The following is a 14,644-nucleotide window of genomic DNA, read 5'->3' on the forward strand; positions in this document are numbered from 1 at the left end:
TCATTAGTCATTTTTGCTACATACTGTTACATTTTGTAAATAATGCACACTTCACATCAATCAAAATTATTCGTTATTGTACCACCCTAAAGCAGATGCGTAACTGGTTGTGACTCTTTGTACATGCCTAAAATTGGAACAATGCATCAAAACAGATTGCAGTAAATCCCGTCTTGAATTACCTGCAATTGATCCATCCATATTGCCATTGTTGTACAACCACTGCAATACGTCATCTAAACGATCACTATAACCTAGCTCACTCAATCTTATACAATAGACTGATAAAATATTTGAGAACTCTTCGCAATCGTCTAGCCTCAAAGTGACAAGTAATCTGTTTTCGAGATGTGACAATGTTACGATCTCTTCCAAGTTTTCATAACCTTCTTTCATCAAAATCGTTCTTGCGAAACGTTGCAAGTTCTTAATGCGACCTTTACGACTTAGTTCATCATTTGTCTTGCGCTCAATATAATTGACAATGCTCTCCTTATTCTGTATAATTTTGGAAGTCAACATTTGAGCATCGCCTGACTTCCAGCCTTTATTCCTCTTTTCTTCGTCATTTCCACCGTTCAGACTTAGACTTGAGATATTAGTCATGTCCCAATATTGAGAACCATATGCCCACCATCCGTCGCTTATGAGAAGCCATGTCTCCATATCTTTGTCGAACATATATCCATTGCCATTACTTAAGGTTATCAAAGGTACACCTCTTTGTGTAACTGCACACATCGTTATGTTTTCTGCACGAGTTAAAATGTCATCCGTGTATCGTAAGGATGGATCCAAAAGTGGGTAGACTGTATTAATGGGAAATAGTAACTTTTTTGCAAACATATCCCAGCAATACATTTGACCAGCACTCGTAATACAAAGTAAATGACTTCCACAAGCTTCAAGGAAGCTACATGGCACTCCCAGACATAAAGGTGGCATAATTTTTTTCCCTGAATCTGAGTAAACATAGATGAAACCATCAGTGCTACTGCAGGCCCAGAATGAATCACCTCCGGTACATATATTGATGAATTTAGGGAGGAAATCTTGAAACAAGATCTTTTCTTGCTCCTCTATTTTGGATGTTAATGTAAAAATTGTTGGCTTTTGCTCATTGCCCGAGCCATTCTTGATATCAAAGACAAGGTTTCCTTTGGAAGGAGGAGAATACTTGAAATTCAAACGAACCTTAGGACTTGCAAGCCTAATTTTTGAAAAGGATACCATGGGCAATAGCAAACCTGTATCGAGGAAATCCATCGGCTCCAAATCCTTTTTCATTTTTTTATTACCATTAACTTCCTTAGAGAGATCCGTCTTGGGTTTACGCTTCAGATCCTTCGGTACATTGTAAGAGGGCCCATTAAACTCCATTGTAGTGCTCTGTGTGGTTTTCAACAAATCAGAAGGCAGTTTTTTCTTTGTGACTTTTTTACCGGTTGTCGTCTTCACATTATCAGTATCAAGTAATGACAAAGACTTGTCTTTTTCCAGCTTAACAGTCGTCTCTTCTGGTTTTTCCTCTGCTTCAGGTAACGGCATTAGCTTTTGATTATTTGCACGTAAGGACTTCATTTCTTTATCGTCAAGAACATCGCCCAGATCGTTCTCTTGAAAGGCAAAATTGTAAAGGACATTATCATTAGAAATGACAAAAAGTTTTAGACCATCACAAGACCACGCCATATCTATTATAGGAGTCTCCGAAACCCGAATGGCGTTGAAAAGTGGCTTTACTCTCTTTGTATTCCAAACAACGACAGTACCGTCTTTGGAGCCGGAGGTTGCAAGTAGGTTATATCTTGTCTTGATACCCTTTTTAGCATTAGTTTTCTCATAAATTACTGGTGAAAATTTCAGCACTTTGCATTTATTTGAAGGTATAGAGACCAATGTAGTGGATGTCTTATAATTATCATTTCGATCTAGTAACAGTATGGAGGTCGACGTAGTAGTCGAACTTCCTTTCAAAGAATTTATCACGGGTAATACATCTGCTTGAGGTGACATTGTTATGTTGTAATGTAACGGATTGATGTCGACAGATTGGCCCAATTTTTGATGCAGTTTAAATGACCCTTTTGCGTTATACTGATAAACCAAAACAGACCTATCGGATACCATCACACTGAATATTTGTCCCATGGGATCAATGACTCCCGTTATTGGCGCCATTGTGTCCGACAACGAAATTTTAGCCAATCGCTTCATGCTCCCAGCATTCAAAATTAAAATACAGTTCACTTTGCTTTGCAATATAAATAAGACATCGTTGACTGAGTCATACTTGACATCTGTGATAGTGCTAGGTGGCTTGCAATCAAATATTTGACTGATCTCGACCTTATCTTTTTCCAACCATCGCCTGTAACAGAAAAGTCTTTGTTCGGTACCAACAAATAGCTTTTGCTCGTCTCCTAACAGGAAGAAAATGTTTCGATCTTCCGGACTCCCCGTATTTGTCATGGCTAGGCTATATTCCATGCACAAATTCTTGATCTTACTACCATTAAAGGCTGCTTCCACCAACCTTGCTTGTGACCATACTTGCACGTGACCGTCAATATCTGCCAATAGTAACCAAGACCCTATAGCTGCCAATGCATTCACACCTCTATCATGCTCGGCGAGCGGATATTTCAACAGTTTCATGGCTTTAGCTCCCACTGTTACCTTTCTTAAGCCCTCCCCTCTGCAGTTTTCTCCTCAGTCGTCCTTACGAGTAATGTTTCAATATCAAAAATTTTCGCCTAGTACACTGCATATATATTCTACTTACAAACAACCTACAGTGATAACACAATGCACAGTCGTGCGATGTGCGTCCCAGCCACATTGTGCAATGATGTGACTGTAATTAGCGTGCCGCCCGACTGAAGGGATTCACTCTCGTGCGCTGCCACCAGCATTCGAGCATGATGTGTAGCAGTAACCTCGTGCCAGATATAGCCTGGTTCGTCCCAACTCTCCATGCGGGAACCTTACTGCACGCTTGAGAATGTTCAATCTCTCCTTGATTCTCCATTGATTTTAAACTTGCAGTTCAACCACACTCCCTACTGCTGCGCTGCGTCGCTTTCTTGTTGCGGCCAACCACCGTCCCACAGTCATTATAACGTTGATATCAGCTCCAGCAGCCACATCACAAAGTTCCCTTTTGTCATGATGACCAGCCACTCGTTGGCTCAGAAGCGTAGCTGACGTCCTTCTTTTCCACCACTTCTGATGGATCATTTTTCACTCAGTAATTACACCTACAGGTAGAGTGAATTTCTCATGATATTGTGGCCATAACCATCAAGCATTGAGCTGCCCTCGACTGTTGCATGCGTTCCACCACTTCAATGATACCTTTTTGCCTGCCTCGTTTGTGCTCAATGTCTCTATTCTGTAAACATTTTTACCCGGCTGGCTAGAAAAGGTTGGTGGCATTACAAGTTTTCTACTTCAAAGAGAGAGGAAGATCTTCATCTATAGGAATCAAGTAGGCACAAAGAGGTCTTCTGGGTTGTTTCGAGAGTCATTTCGACTAGAGTTTGCACTAACAGCTAATCGTGAGAACGTGCAGGATGGTAGATGCCAGACCGCAAGACCAGGGAGCTCAAGAGGATCAGGAGCAACAAAGCACACAGTTGGCTCGGAAGCAGGAGGAGGATGAAGTAATGGGAGAGGCTACCGACTCTTCGGAGTACGTAGAAGTAGAGATGTGGATTGACTTGTTTCTCGGAAGGAAGGGTCACGAGTATTTCTGCGAAGTCGATCCCGACTACATCACTGACCGCTTCAATCTCATCAATTTGCAGAAAACGGTATCAAAATTCACACAAGTGGTGCAGTATATTGTTGATGATCTGGACGATATGGTGCTGGAGAGCATGTCACACCAACGTTTGGAGCAACTAGAAAATGATGCTCGCAAATTTTACGGCCTCATCCATGCGCGTTACATTATCACGGCGAAGGGTCTGCAGAAGATGCTTGCTAAATACAAGAGTGCAGATTTCGGTAGATGTCCAAGAGTGTACTGTAATTTTCAGCCATTGCTGCCGGTGGGGCTGCACGATGTTCCAGGCATTGACTGCGTCAAACTATACTGTCCCTGCTGCGAGGACCTCTACATACCAAAATCTTCCAGGCACAGCACTATAGATGGTGCGTATTTTGGAACAAGTTTCCCCGGGATGTTCTTGCAAGCTTTCCCTGAAATGGTACCCGAACACCCGGTAAAGAGGTACGTGCCCAAGCTATTCGGCTTTGAACTTCATAAGCAAGCACAGGTTGCTCGTTGGCAAGAATTACAAAGGTTGAAGCTGGTGAAAACGCTTCAAGCAAGCAATGTGGGTGTTTCCGGTAAAGGTGGTTACAAATAGTAACGGCCAATTTCAATTGAATCATACCACGCATTAAATCATGTTAAAACCATGGTCAATAGATATTATCTAGTCCTAATCCTCTAAAATTTATACATTTCGTCTGTTTTAGTAATACTTTTTATTTTTTTTTTTTCAGCATTGATTGATGGAATTTTCGGGGTGCAGAATAAAGTTTTATAAGAGCCATTACAAGCTTGACAGAAAGTATAAAAAGTGTAGATAAGTAGGACGAAAAAGAGGATTTTGTACTGGCTGAGCATATTAAGGTTTTTGAATATAGATGAGAGAGGCTGTATTCGTGGTCCATGGTATGACATGTAGCGCGTGCACCGACACTGTGACGTCGAAAATACGGTGTGTCACCGGAGTTGACGCATGTGCGCTTTCGTTAGTGACCGGGGAGTGTCAGGTTTCATATGATGATACAGAGGGTCTTTCTGTGGACCAAATAATTGAGTCGGTCGAAGACTGTGGATTTGATTGCGAGATGGTGAGGGATTTTGAGATTATCAATTCCCCAACTTTCAGCGGTAAATTGCATGTCACAGGAATGACATGTGGTGCCTGTGTGTCTACAGTGACTAAAGGTGTGCATGGTCTAGATGGTGTCTTTGACGTCAGAGTTTCGCTAGTAACAGAAGAGTGCCTTGTAGAATTTGACGGCTCTAAAGTGAATATAGAGACTATAAAGGAAGCTGTCGAGGATTGTGGTTTTGATGCGGAGGTTCTGTCAGTCGAAAAAGCTTCTCAAAACAAGGAAACCTTCTTGAAGACAACGAAAATACATTTACTGGCAATAAATTACGAACTAGATGAAGATCCTGCCGGAGTTATCGAATCATTGAAAAATGGTGACTGCATACCGTCAGTGGAATTTGTTGAGACAAATGTCATTTCAGTTCAGTACAACAAGCATAAAGTTGGAATACGCGAAATTCTTAGACGTCTGGAGACAATGGGATACGAAGCCAATATAATACCTATGTCAGACAGTGAGAATCAGCTGAATATATTATCAAAAGTAAAAGAAATCCAATTCTGGAAATCTACGTGCTTTAAATCATGTTTTCTGGCAGTATTCACGATGATACTTTATATGGGAATACCAATGATATCACCACGTTCTATGAAAGAGAATTATTTTCCTTATAAGGAAACCTTTTTTCTCAAAGGTTTATACTACAGAGATATTTTTGGGCTCCTTATTGGAACGTATATTCAATTTGTTGTAGGATCATATTTCTACAAAGCTTTTTGGAATTCTTTGAAACATAGAGCTGGCACTATGGATACATTAGTCTGTATATCAACCTCATGTGCTTACTTCTTTTCCATATATTCAATCATTTGCAATATTGTGATTAAAAATTCAAACGGAATGTTACCGAATGTTATATTTGACACATCTGTGATGTTAATCGCCTTTATATCACTGGGGAAATTGATGGAAAATAAAGCCAAATCTGCAACGTCTACAGCACTATCGAAGCTAATATCTTTAACACCAGCTTCATGTACTATTGTGGAAGATGGCAATTACGAAAATCCAACCACCATTCCAATTGACTTGCTTCAACCTGGAGATATTGTTGAAGTTAAACCAGGTATGAAAATTCCCTCTGACGGCAAAATAATACGGGGAGAAACAGAAGTTGATGAATCTTTAATGACGGGGGAGTCATTACTTGTGTCTAAGGAGATAGCATCTTTGGTGATTGGTGGATCGATAAACGGGCCTGGTCATTTTTATTTCACAGCTACCAATGTAGGAGAAGACTCAAAATTGGCTAATATAATTAGAACGATGAAACAGGCCCAGCTTACGAAAGCACCAATCCAACGCTATGCAGATTTCTTAGCTTCAGTATTTGTTCCATCGATTTTGTCACTAGCTCTTCTAACGTTCATTTTTTGGTTCATTTTATCAGAATTCCATAAAGCTCCGCTGGCCTTTATACGATCTACTAATGGTATTTTCTATTCATCCTTTCAAATCGCAATTTCTGTCGTGATTGTTGCATGCCCCTGTGCGTTAGGATTGGCAGCACCAACAGCAATTATGGTTGGTACTGGTATTGGTGCTGAAAATCAAGTGTTAATTAAGGGCGGCGAAGTCCTGGAGAAGTTTAATAATGTTAAAGTGTTCGTGTTTGACAAAACTGGAACACTCACCACCGGTAATATGGAAGTAAAGAACTTCAAAGGAGAAAATGACCTAGATTTAAGTGATGAAGCAATTGCCGTAATAAAGGCATCCGAAGCTGTTAGCGAGCATCCAGTCGCACGGGCCATTGTTACATATTGCAATGCTCAACAAGCTTCAAGGTCAAATTCTAAGCCACATGTGTCAGATGTTTTATCCAGTAAAGTTTTCATGGGTAAAGGTGTGAGAACAACATGCGAACTGAATGGATCAACGTATACAGTGGCCGTCGGGGCCAAATCGCTGATGCGTTCACACTGGGAGCAGTCCTCTTCTCTTCTCGCAGATGAGGATAATGACTACACCGTATCCTATGTTTCCATTAATGAAAAGGTAATTGGCAGATTTGATATCATAGATGATATCAAGAAAGATTCATACCAAACCATTCATTATTTGAATAACCACGGATTCAAAACATACATGGTAACTGGTGATATCCATAGCTCTGCTATAAAAGTTGCACAATTGGTAGGTATGGATCTAAATAATGTCTACAGTGAAGTTGAACCAGCTGGAAAATCAGAAATAGTTCAACAGCTAATGAATAAAACTGAGGGGAAAGTTATTTTTGTAGGCGACGGTATCAACGATTCCCCTGCATTAGTGACAAGTGATGTAGGTGTTGCCATTTCCACTGGCACGGACATAGCAGTCGAGGCAGCAGACATTGTTATTCTGTCCGACAAAGAATCTGAAAGGGCTAGTTTGAAAGGTTTGATAAATGCCTTAGACATTGCTCAGAAGACTTTCAGAAGAATCAAACTAAATATTTTCTGGGCAGTTTGCTACAACACGTTCATGATCCCGATCGCTATGGGTGTATTAGTCCCATGGGGAATCTGGCTGCATCCAATGGCTGCCGGTTTGGCGATGGCATTGAGTTCGGTGAGTGTCGTTTTAAGCTCTCTTATGCTGAAGACATGGAAGCCCGTGAGTATTGACGAAGATCTCGAACTGAATACTACGTCTTCGCCCGGAACCTTTTGGTTTCGACTTTTCCACTCGAGACCAGATCATGCTAGAAGTGACATAGAAATGCAAGAGGGGCTATTAGCTCAATGAAAAGAAAATGAACCTCCATGATAACTTAATTGTACGAAATCGCTTTGGAAAGAAAATTAATCACTAATATGTAAGATGCTTTGTATCATACTAATGAAATATTCTTAATTAAATCTGCATGTGTAATAGTGAAAGTAGTTTGTATAAGTAATGAACTATTCCTAATCCTTCTGCACTCAAAAATATATGTAGAAAAACAGATAAAACAGATCATTCTGGGTTGATAAGCATTGAAAAGAGAGTACACGACGGGAATTAAGAGGCTTTCTTACTGGTAACGATACATAAGACACACGCTTTAAATCGAATCAGTTCTCAATTCAGCTTTACCAGACTCCCCTGCTTATACTGCATTGTAAGCTACCATTATACGCTACTATTTACTGTTGTAAAAAATTCAAGTGTGAAAAGAAGCATGCACTCCCTGTGTTGCGTCATAAACCTGTAGCTACCCTTCTTTTGACTGAAGCATAAGCTTCCACCAGTTTTCCGGAAACTTTGAAATCAAAAAGCAGGGCATACTTTGGAGGCTTTCATGCCCTTGGATTGCAGTAGTTGTTCAGCGAATTAGAAGGGGCATACAGCATCACATATGCTCGCATCATGCATCTCCTTTCCCGCTAGATTATTCTGAAAAGCGTTGAACGCTGCAATCATGCGGTATCCGTCGCTTGCTCTTTTTTGACCTCAACAGCAGTGCCTCTAGTAGGCATTGCCACCCACCGAATTTAAATTTGCAGAAGGCTCCTTCAGATAAGAAGCACTTCCTGTAATACTGTAAACAGGTCTCATGTTTATGAGATACTGGACATCTTTCTTTATGATACTATCAAACTGCTATTTTAATACCGCGTTATCAGTGATAAAAAGATAACGACTGATAGGGCTTATCACTTTTGAGCATAAGACACAAAAATCAACGTGAACCCCTTCAGATTGTGAAACGAAAGGGTCACTTTGTTGATGAAAAGAGATCAGCGAGTGTTCCATGGATAAACCACTGTGTTCACTTGTTATCTTCAGTGACTCTCCACTAAAAGGCGTAAACCTACTTTACAACAGATAGTGCAGGTAGTGCATCATCGAACAAAGCTTTGGCACTATGACTCGAGTTGAGCAGCGAGAGATCACGAGGAGATAAATAGAATATGTCGGTTTGGTACCCCCTCCCCTCTTACGAAGTAGGAGGGAACGGCTTCAATTACGGATGGTGTAACTGTAGTCCTCTCAAATACCGTCATGGATTGATAAGAAGTTCATCGCATATTTTGCGCTTGTACTGTGGGTTGTTGAGGCTGAACGTAGTGAACGAACCTGCCAGAGTGTTAAGAGACACTTTAAAAATGTAATTCAGTGCAAGACTTTAGTGTGTAGCCCGGCTGGTCTACAAATACGGAATAGAATGTCGTTGTAGCATACCCGTTAAGCTTTCCATGAACTTGTCACCTGAGCCGCTAAAGCGCCCAAATAATACACATATGCCCCATCTGTACTTACTCAGCAACCATATCTCCGGATAGGCTTTGTAACCAAAATACTGTGACAGTACTGTTGGAAACCACTGTTGTGATGACCAAGCAGATCGCAGGCTGCACGTTCAAAATTTGCTCGACTTGCAGTAAGCTCGAATGATCTTGAAGCGGTAAGGTGTGGCACTAGTTAAAAGCTCCTATTCTGGCGATAAGCTGGTACCTCGCATTTGATGGCAAGCCGTTCTCTCAACAGCTACATTCAGAGGCTTTGTCACTTCTGAATATGTTTATTCCTCGTATTATCATACTTTGCATGTGGATAGAGTTTGAGGCGGGTAACTCCATCTTGCGCCATAGGTATTTCTAAATTCAAACCGATGGCTGGATATTGAAAAAAAAGAGTTGAATGATTAGCAAGTGAAATACTATGAATTGGATCATCTCATACCGCTTATGTCATCGGTTGATGAAGATTCGAAGCAGCAGGTGCTTATAGAGACTCCTGTTGATTCAGAAGCAGAGGACGACGATGTAATCCAAGATTGGTCGGACGCTGCAAAATTATCAAAAAAAACTACACAAACATCTCTACCGAAAAGAGGTGAAAAAGATTACGAACCGGATGGCACCGATGTTCAGGATCTGCTACTCTATAGAGCTAGAAAAGCCATGTTTGATACTCTGTATAATGCGGCAAGGGGGACAACGTTAAATAACCAAGTCAAGGCTTATTATGTTCCAGCTTTCAGCGAAGCTGTCATACCACAGCCAAAGGGTAACTTTCTGCAGACAATTGGAAAATCTGATAGTAACGGTAAATGTTGGTTGCAACTGCATGAGTTTGTGTACCTTGCTGAAAGGGGAACAATAGCGCCTTACTACTGCAAATCATTCCCCATAATTTCAGGAACTGAAAATCAAGACTTTGAAATTCCTTTAAGCATGCAAGATCTGTATTCTTTTTTCAAATCGCAGCACGAGATGGATAGGTATTTCGTATATGCGCATTTGAAAAGGCTAGGATTCATCGTTAAGCTCACAGAGGACCATTCAACGGATTACACAACTTTCTTTGCTCCTTCCGGGGACTCCAAGGTGAAACGAAAACTGCGTTTAGCATTTCGTAGCGTTCTAAATTTCTGGAATAAACAGAAATGCCTTGCGCTAAATACATTCTTTTATGGAAGTTGGAATTTCTTGATACGAAAATTTACTTCCACGCCGCAAATCTATCTGGGTCTCTCTAAGCTTATACCGACTTGCACACCTCCAAAGACCATAAAGGACCTTCATAGAGAAAGGTTTCTAGCTTCAAAAAAGGATACCGTCCCACATCTAGAATTAGTGTTTGACCTGTGGAAACCGCAAACTAATTTTAAAAAGAAAAGTCCAGGGTTGCCGGATTTTCAAGTTGTGATCCACAATAAGAATGATGCGAACCAGCATTTTCCTACATATTCAGATTTTAGAGAATTATTCCATTCGTTAGACTACAAATTTGACTTTTTATCGGAAATCGACGATGATATCTCATGGAACGACCACTGTTATACCAATGGTGTGCTTAGAAGCGAGTACCTCTCCTCTTTGAAGTCAAAGGCTGTTCAAATGAAATCAAGTATTCATAATAAAATGTTGCGATCTAAAAGAGGTAAGCCTATCAAGTCATGTTCACCAGCTGCTCTTCAAACGAAGCGCTTAAAAAGTGGCTATCGTAGTTTTCTTGTCGCAGTTATGGATGGAGGATTGATCAGTTTTGTAAAAATCTCGGAGGCTGATTTTGGATCTGAGAATGTTTGGTATGTGCCATCTTCTTCATTAAAGAGGAATAAAGGCAGAAATCGAAAAGTTAGCCAGCGATAAACGGCCTTCAGCTAATTGGCATTTTGATGTTTGTTGCTTTCGCAGCAGAAAGTATTGAGCAGTCCAAACACTACTTAAATTTGTATATAGCTACAGCGCACTTTATTCAAGAGCTGAACTTAGAATAAAGGTTCTCGTCAAATACAGAAGGCCTACTGTAGAAAGATGTAGGATTTTTCTGGAGCTCACGCTCTTCGTTCTCAAAATCGTTGCTTCTGGAGCCTTGATCATTCGCGTTCATACGGGCATATTTTGGCGGTACGGGAGGTGGACCTCCTGAGTTATGACCGCTTGTGAGAGAGCTGCCGGTCGGATTCTGCGATATAGTACCACCATAAGTCCTCGGGGGCACAACAGGGGGTGAAACAGCACTCTGGGATATGCTCAATTCCCCTAATTGGGTTGTGACATGAGAATACTGCGGTGGCAGCAAAGGAGGTGTACCTTCCCTACTTCCAAAAACTTCTCTGCTGGCTCTCGAACAAAGATCTCGACTCATGTTCAGTAAAGAGTCATAGAAGGCCAGTCCTTTCGGGAAATCAGAGCAAAATAAGTTGAAATTAGAAATAGCTTCCTGAAGCCGTCCAACAAACCTTTTACGGGATTTTGCAAGCTTCAATTCACCCTCAGATTTATCTTGGATGCCACATAGCTGAAAAATCTCATCGATTTGTTTCTTTATTTCAAGAATCGACGCTGTCTGTTTGAAGATTGCAGCCTCTATCCTCGTACTAAAAGGCTTGAACTTTTCCAGCTCCGATTCGAAAACAGACTCAATTTCGATATCAGATTTGCCATTGTTGACTAGCAATACGTTTGTAATGTCGTCTTTACTTGATTCATCTTTGAGCTCCTCTAAATTTCGAGCACGTTCCTCCTTCAGTAATCGTAAATCTTCCGCTTTTTGCTTCAAAACTCTTAGCTGTTGGGCAACGTTTTCAGACTTCGAATCATCCAAATCTAGTAAACTTGGTTGATTTTCCGCATCTTTCGTGAAACTATTGAAAGTTTGCCATAATAAGGAACCATTATTCAGTAACTTGATCTCTTCAGTGTAAGGTCGAACTAATGAAAATAATTTTTCGTCCGATTGAGATGCCTCAAGTAAAGTTGCTTTCAATTTTAAAGCATTATCTCTTTCTGTTGGCGGCAATTTCGATAATATACTCAAGATATTTTGCCTCTTATCTACAATAATTTTCATTTGTTCGTCTAAATTTTTGAAGATACTACTTTGAACAGTATTGGCCCAAATAGCAACATTTTCTTTCATGTGTTCAACTTCTGGATCATCCGACGGTTTTAAACCATTCCTCAATCTTTTTTCCAAGTCGACAATAAGCTTTGGCAAATTGGAAAACTCTATGAAGGAGCTGTATTCCCAGTTGGCAGTTTCGTTAATGTCCATTTGATGCCTAATAAACATCGCCTTTTCTTCCGAGTATATACTTTCCTTCTCATAGATTTCCATTGGGACTATCCCTTTGTATAGCATTTTACATTTATTCGAGGCCTCTTTAAGATAAGGATCTATTGAAGTTAGCCAAGGAACAGGCTTTATCGCATTCATAGGCTTAATAACCTCCAACTGTACAGCCGGAGGAATTGCTTCATGATAAATGTAGTCATTATCCTTGATTTCCTGCTTCTCTTTTTCATCTATCTGATCTTTGAAACCCTGGAAATCGATATACTCTTTGAGGTAAATCTTATTAGGTAAACATTGTAGTAATGATGAGTTGGCTAACTTCAAAAAAGCGATTGCCTCGCCTATTTTACTTTGCTGCTCCAGCATGACAGCATGATAATAAGATGCCACTGCCTTATAGTAATAATATTTGCAATTAATAATATAGCGCCATTTAACTTCTCCGTAAGCAGTAGTACCTGTGGAAGTATCGCCGTTTTTGTAAAACCCATCACAATCTTCATACAAGCGAGCTGCAGAGTGTGCCAATTTGCTGATTAACGAGGCTTGTTTCAATGGATCTCCACCATTGAGTAGCTTAATGACAAAGAGTTCCACCCCCTCAGCGTGACTCACCTTCTGTAGAAACTTGGTATTATCAGAAAACAAGTCAACGGATGGAGAGTTTAAAAAATTTTCTGATAAAAATTCAAAACAAGCAGTTGCCTTCGAAATACACTCAATTGCTTTGCTGTAGTCATCGCTAACTTTTTCCTTCGCCACCTGAGAATATAAGACACCGATGTTGTACAATGTGCTAGATTTTTCGAGAGCCAGTGTTCGTTGTGAATACTTTTTAGCCTTGCTTTGAACGCCATATTCTGCGTCATACCAGGTGAAATCGAGTTTCAGCTGTCCACTATTTTTACCTAACCTCAAATGTAGATGCTCTAAATAGGCATAATACAACAGATTCTGATTCAGTAAGGATTCCGGAGCCAATTCTCCATTCGCATTATGTCTCAATTGATCTAGCTCAGCTGTCAAATCTTCGTCGTAAAATTGTGACCATTGTCCTGATCCGTACGACCTCCGCAAATACGCCGTTAGACCTTTCTTCCAGTCTAGTGTTTCAGTGTCTTTGAGTTTCAGTTCCAAAAAGTAGGGTTTCATATCGTAAAGACAGCTCTCGGCGGCTCAACCGGTGGCTCTTTATATCGCTTATCAATAATAACAATTATACTGCACACATGTGCCATCCCCTGGAACTCACCATTTTTTTTTCTCCATGCTGTTTAAAATCTCAACTTCAAATTGAAAAATAATGACAAAGTTTGTTAAGAATAAGAACAGTACAGTTATCAGTCCAACACTTTCTGCCCTGATATGTTGCAGTTGTATAGAGTGGGAAATGTTACGGGATTTCTCACAAGTTTGAAATCATTAACTAATGCTCGTTATTTCAGTGGTTCTCGGTTAATGTTCGAAGAATCGAAGAAAAAGGATAGTAAACGTTCGGCGTCTGAGTTCAATCCAAGACATCTTGGAGTTGCCTCTGAAGTATACATTCCTACATCTTTTAAAAATTTGCCGAGCTTCTGGAGTCATCCCTTAGTTTTCTGCAATTCGTTCATCAGGAGAATATACGTATTTGGTTTGAATACCGTGCAAGTGGGCATCTTTCGATACCAATCCGGGCTAAAGCCTAATTTCTTACTATGGAAGAACAGAGCTATTGAGAATTATGTCAGCGTGAATACTGCGTTCGCTCAAAGGAAGGTCGAAGATGTCAAATCTTTGGTGTCGATATGGGTGGAAGAAGCGCTTGACGCAAGGTCACGTCACTTGCCAAAATATATTCGGTTAGATTGGGAGCTTTTAAAATTTAATCAGATTCCCAAACTAGTCTCTGTACAAGCAATGATGATACCAGGTAGACCCCTGGAGAATATTCAGCTCGTTTACAAATTTGATACCTCGCAAAGGCTGATTAAATATAATAAAAAGACAAGTAAAGCGGAGAAGCTTGACAGGAATGTTGTTGATTATGTCGCATTTCTCTGTGATGCAACAACGAATGAATTGACGTTGATTGGCTCTCTTTTTGAAAGTAAACCAGGTGCCAAGCTACCTAAAAACTATGAGGACAACACGCAAATCGCAATTAAGAGAATGAGAGAAAGTGGTGATCTTTTTAGATTACCACCAGTATAAAGACTTTAAATACAGCTCATGCTAAGACTTGTAAATAAAT

General features: G+C 40.3%; 6 protein-coding genes across 6 annotated transcripts; 4 read left to right on the plus strand and 2 right to left on the minus strand.

Moving 5' to 3' along the window:
- Positions 1 to 66: 66 nt before the first annotated feature.
- HIR2 (Hir2p) lies at positions 67 to 2,658 on the minus strand (the record flags this gene model as incomplete). Its single annotated transcript, XM_037290760.1, has 1 exon — positions 67 to 2,658. The coding sequence occupies one exon, from the start codon at positions 2,656 to 2,658 to the stop codon at positions 67 to 69; it is 2,592 nt and encodes an 863-aa protein (XP_037146655.1).
- A 917-nt stretch (positions 2,659 to 3,575) lies between these two features.
- CKB2 (casein kinase 2 regulatory subunit CKB2) lies at positions 3,576 to 4,376 on the plus strand (the record flags this gene model as incomplete). The annotated part of the gene is made up of 1 exon (XM_037290761.1): positions 3,576 to 4,376. The coding sequence occupies one exon, from the start codon at positions 3,576 to 3,578 to the stop codon at positions 4,374 to 4,376; it is 801 nt and encodes a 266-aa protein (XP_037146656.1).
- Positions 4,377 to 4,659: 283 nt separating this feature from the next.
- Positions 4,660 to 7,647, plus strand: CCC2 (Cu(2+)-transporting P-type ATPase CCC2; the record flags this gene model as incomplete). Its single annotated transcript, XM_037290762.1, has 1 exon — positions 4,660 to 7,647. The coding sequence occupies one exon, from the start codon at positions 4,660 to 4,662 to the stop codon at positions 7,645 to 7,647; it is 2,988 nt and encodes a 995-aa protein (XP_037146657.1).
- A 1,925-nt stretch (positions 7,648 to 9,572) lies between these two features.
- SEN54 (tRNA splicing endonuclease subunit SEN54) lies at positions 9,573 to 10,982 on the plus strand (the record flags this gene model as incomplete). The annotated part of the gene is made up of 1 exon (XM_037290763.1): positions 9,573 to 10,982. One exon carries the CDS (start codon positions 9,573 to 9,575, stop codon positions 10,980 to 10,982), a length of 1,410 nt encoding a protein of 469 aa, XP_037146658.1.
- Positions 10,983 to 11,088: 106 nt separating this feature from the next.
- On the minus strand, positions 11,089 to 13,563 carry BRO1 (Bro1p; the record flags this gene model as incomplete). The annotated part of the gene is made up of 1 exon (XM_037290764.1): positions 11,089 to 13,563. The coding sequence occupies one exon, from the start codon at positions 13,561 to 13,563 to the stop codon at positions 11,089 to 11,091; it is 2,475 nt and encodes an 824-aa protein (XP_037146659.1).
- Positions 13,564 to 13,776: 213 nt separating this feature from the next.
- On the plus strand, positions 13,777 to 14,604 carry MBA1 (Mba1p; the record flags this gene model as incomplete). Its single annotated transcript, XM_037290765.1, has 1 exon — positions 13,777 to 14,604. The coding sequence occupies one exon, from the start codon at positions 13,777 to 13,779 to the stop codon at positions 14,602 to 14,604; it is 828 nt and encodes a 275-aa protein (XP_037146660.1).
- Positions 14,605 to 14,644: the final 40 nt, after the last annotated feature.

The sequence above is a fragment of the Zygotorulaspora mrakii genome, chromosome 8 (genome assembly GCF_013402915.1).
Source record: "Zygotorulaspora mrakii chromosome 8, complete sequence".
NCBI lineage: Eukaryota > Fungi > Ascomycota > Saccharomycetes > Saccharomycetales > Saccharomycetaceae > Zygotorulaspora > Zygotorulaspora mrakii.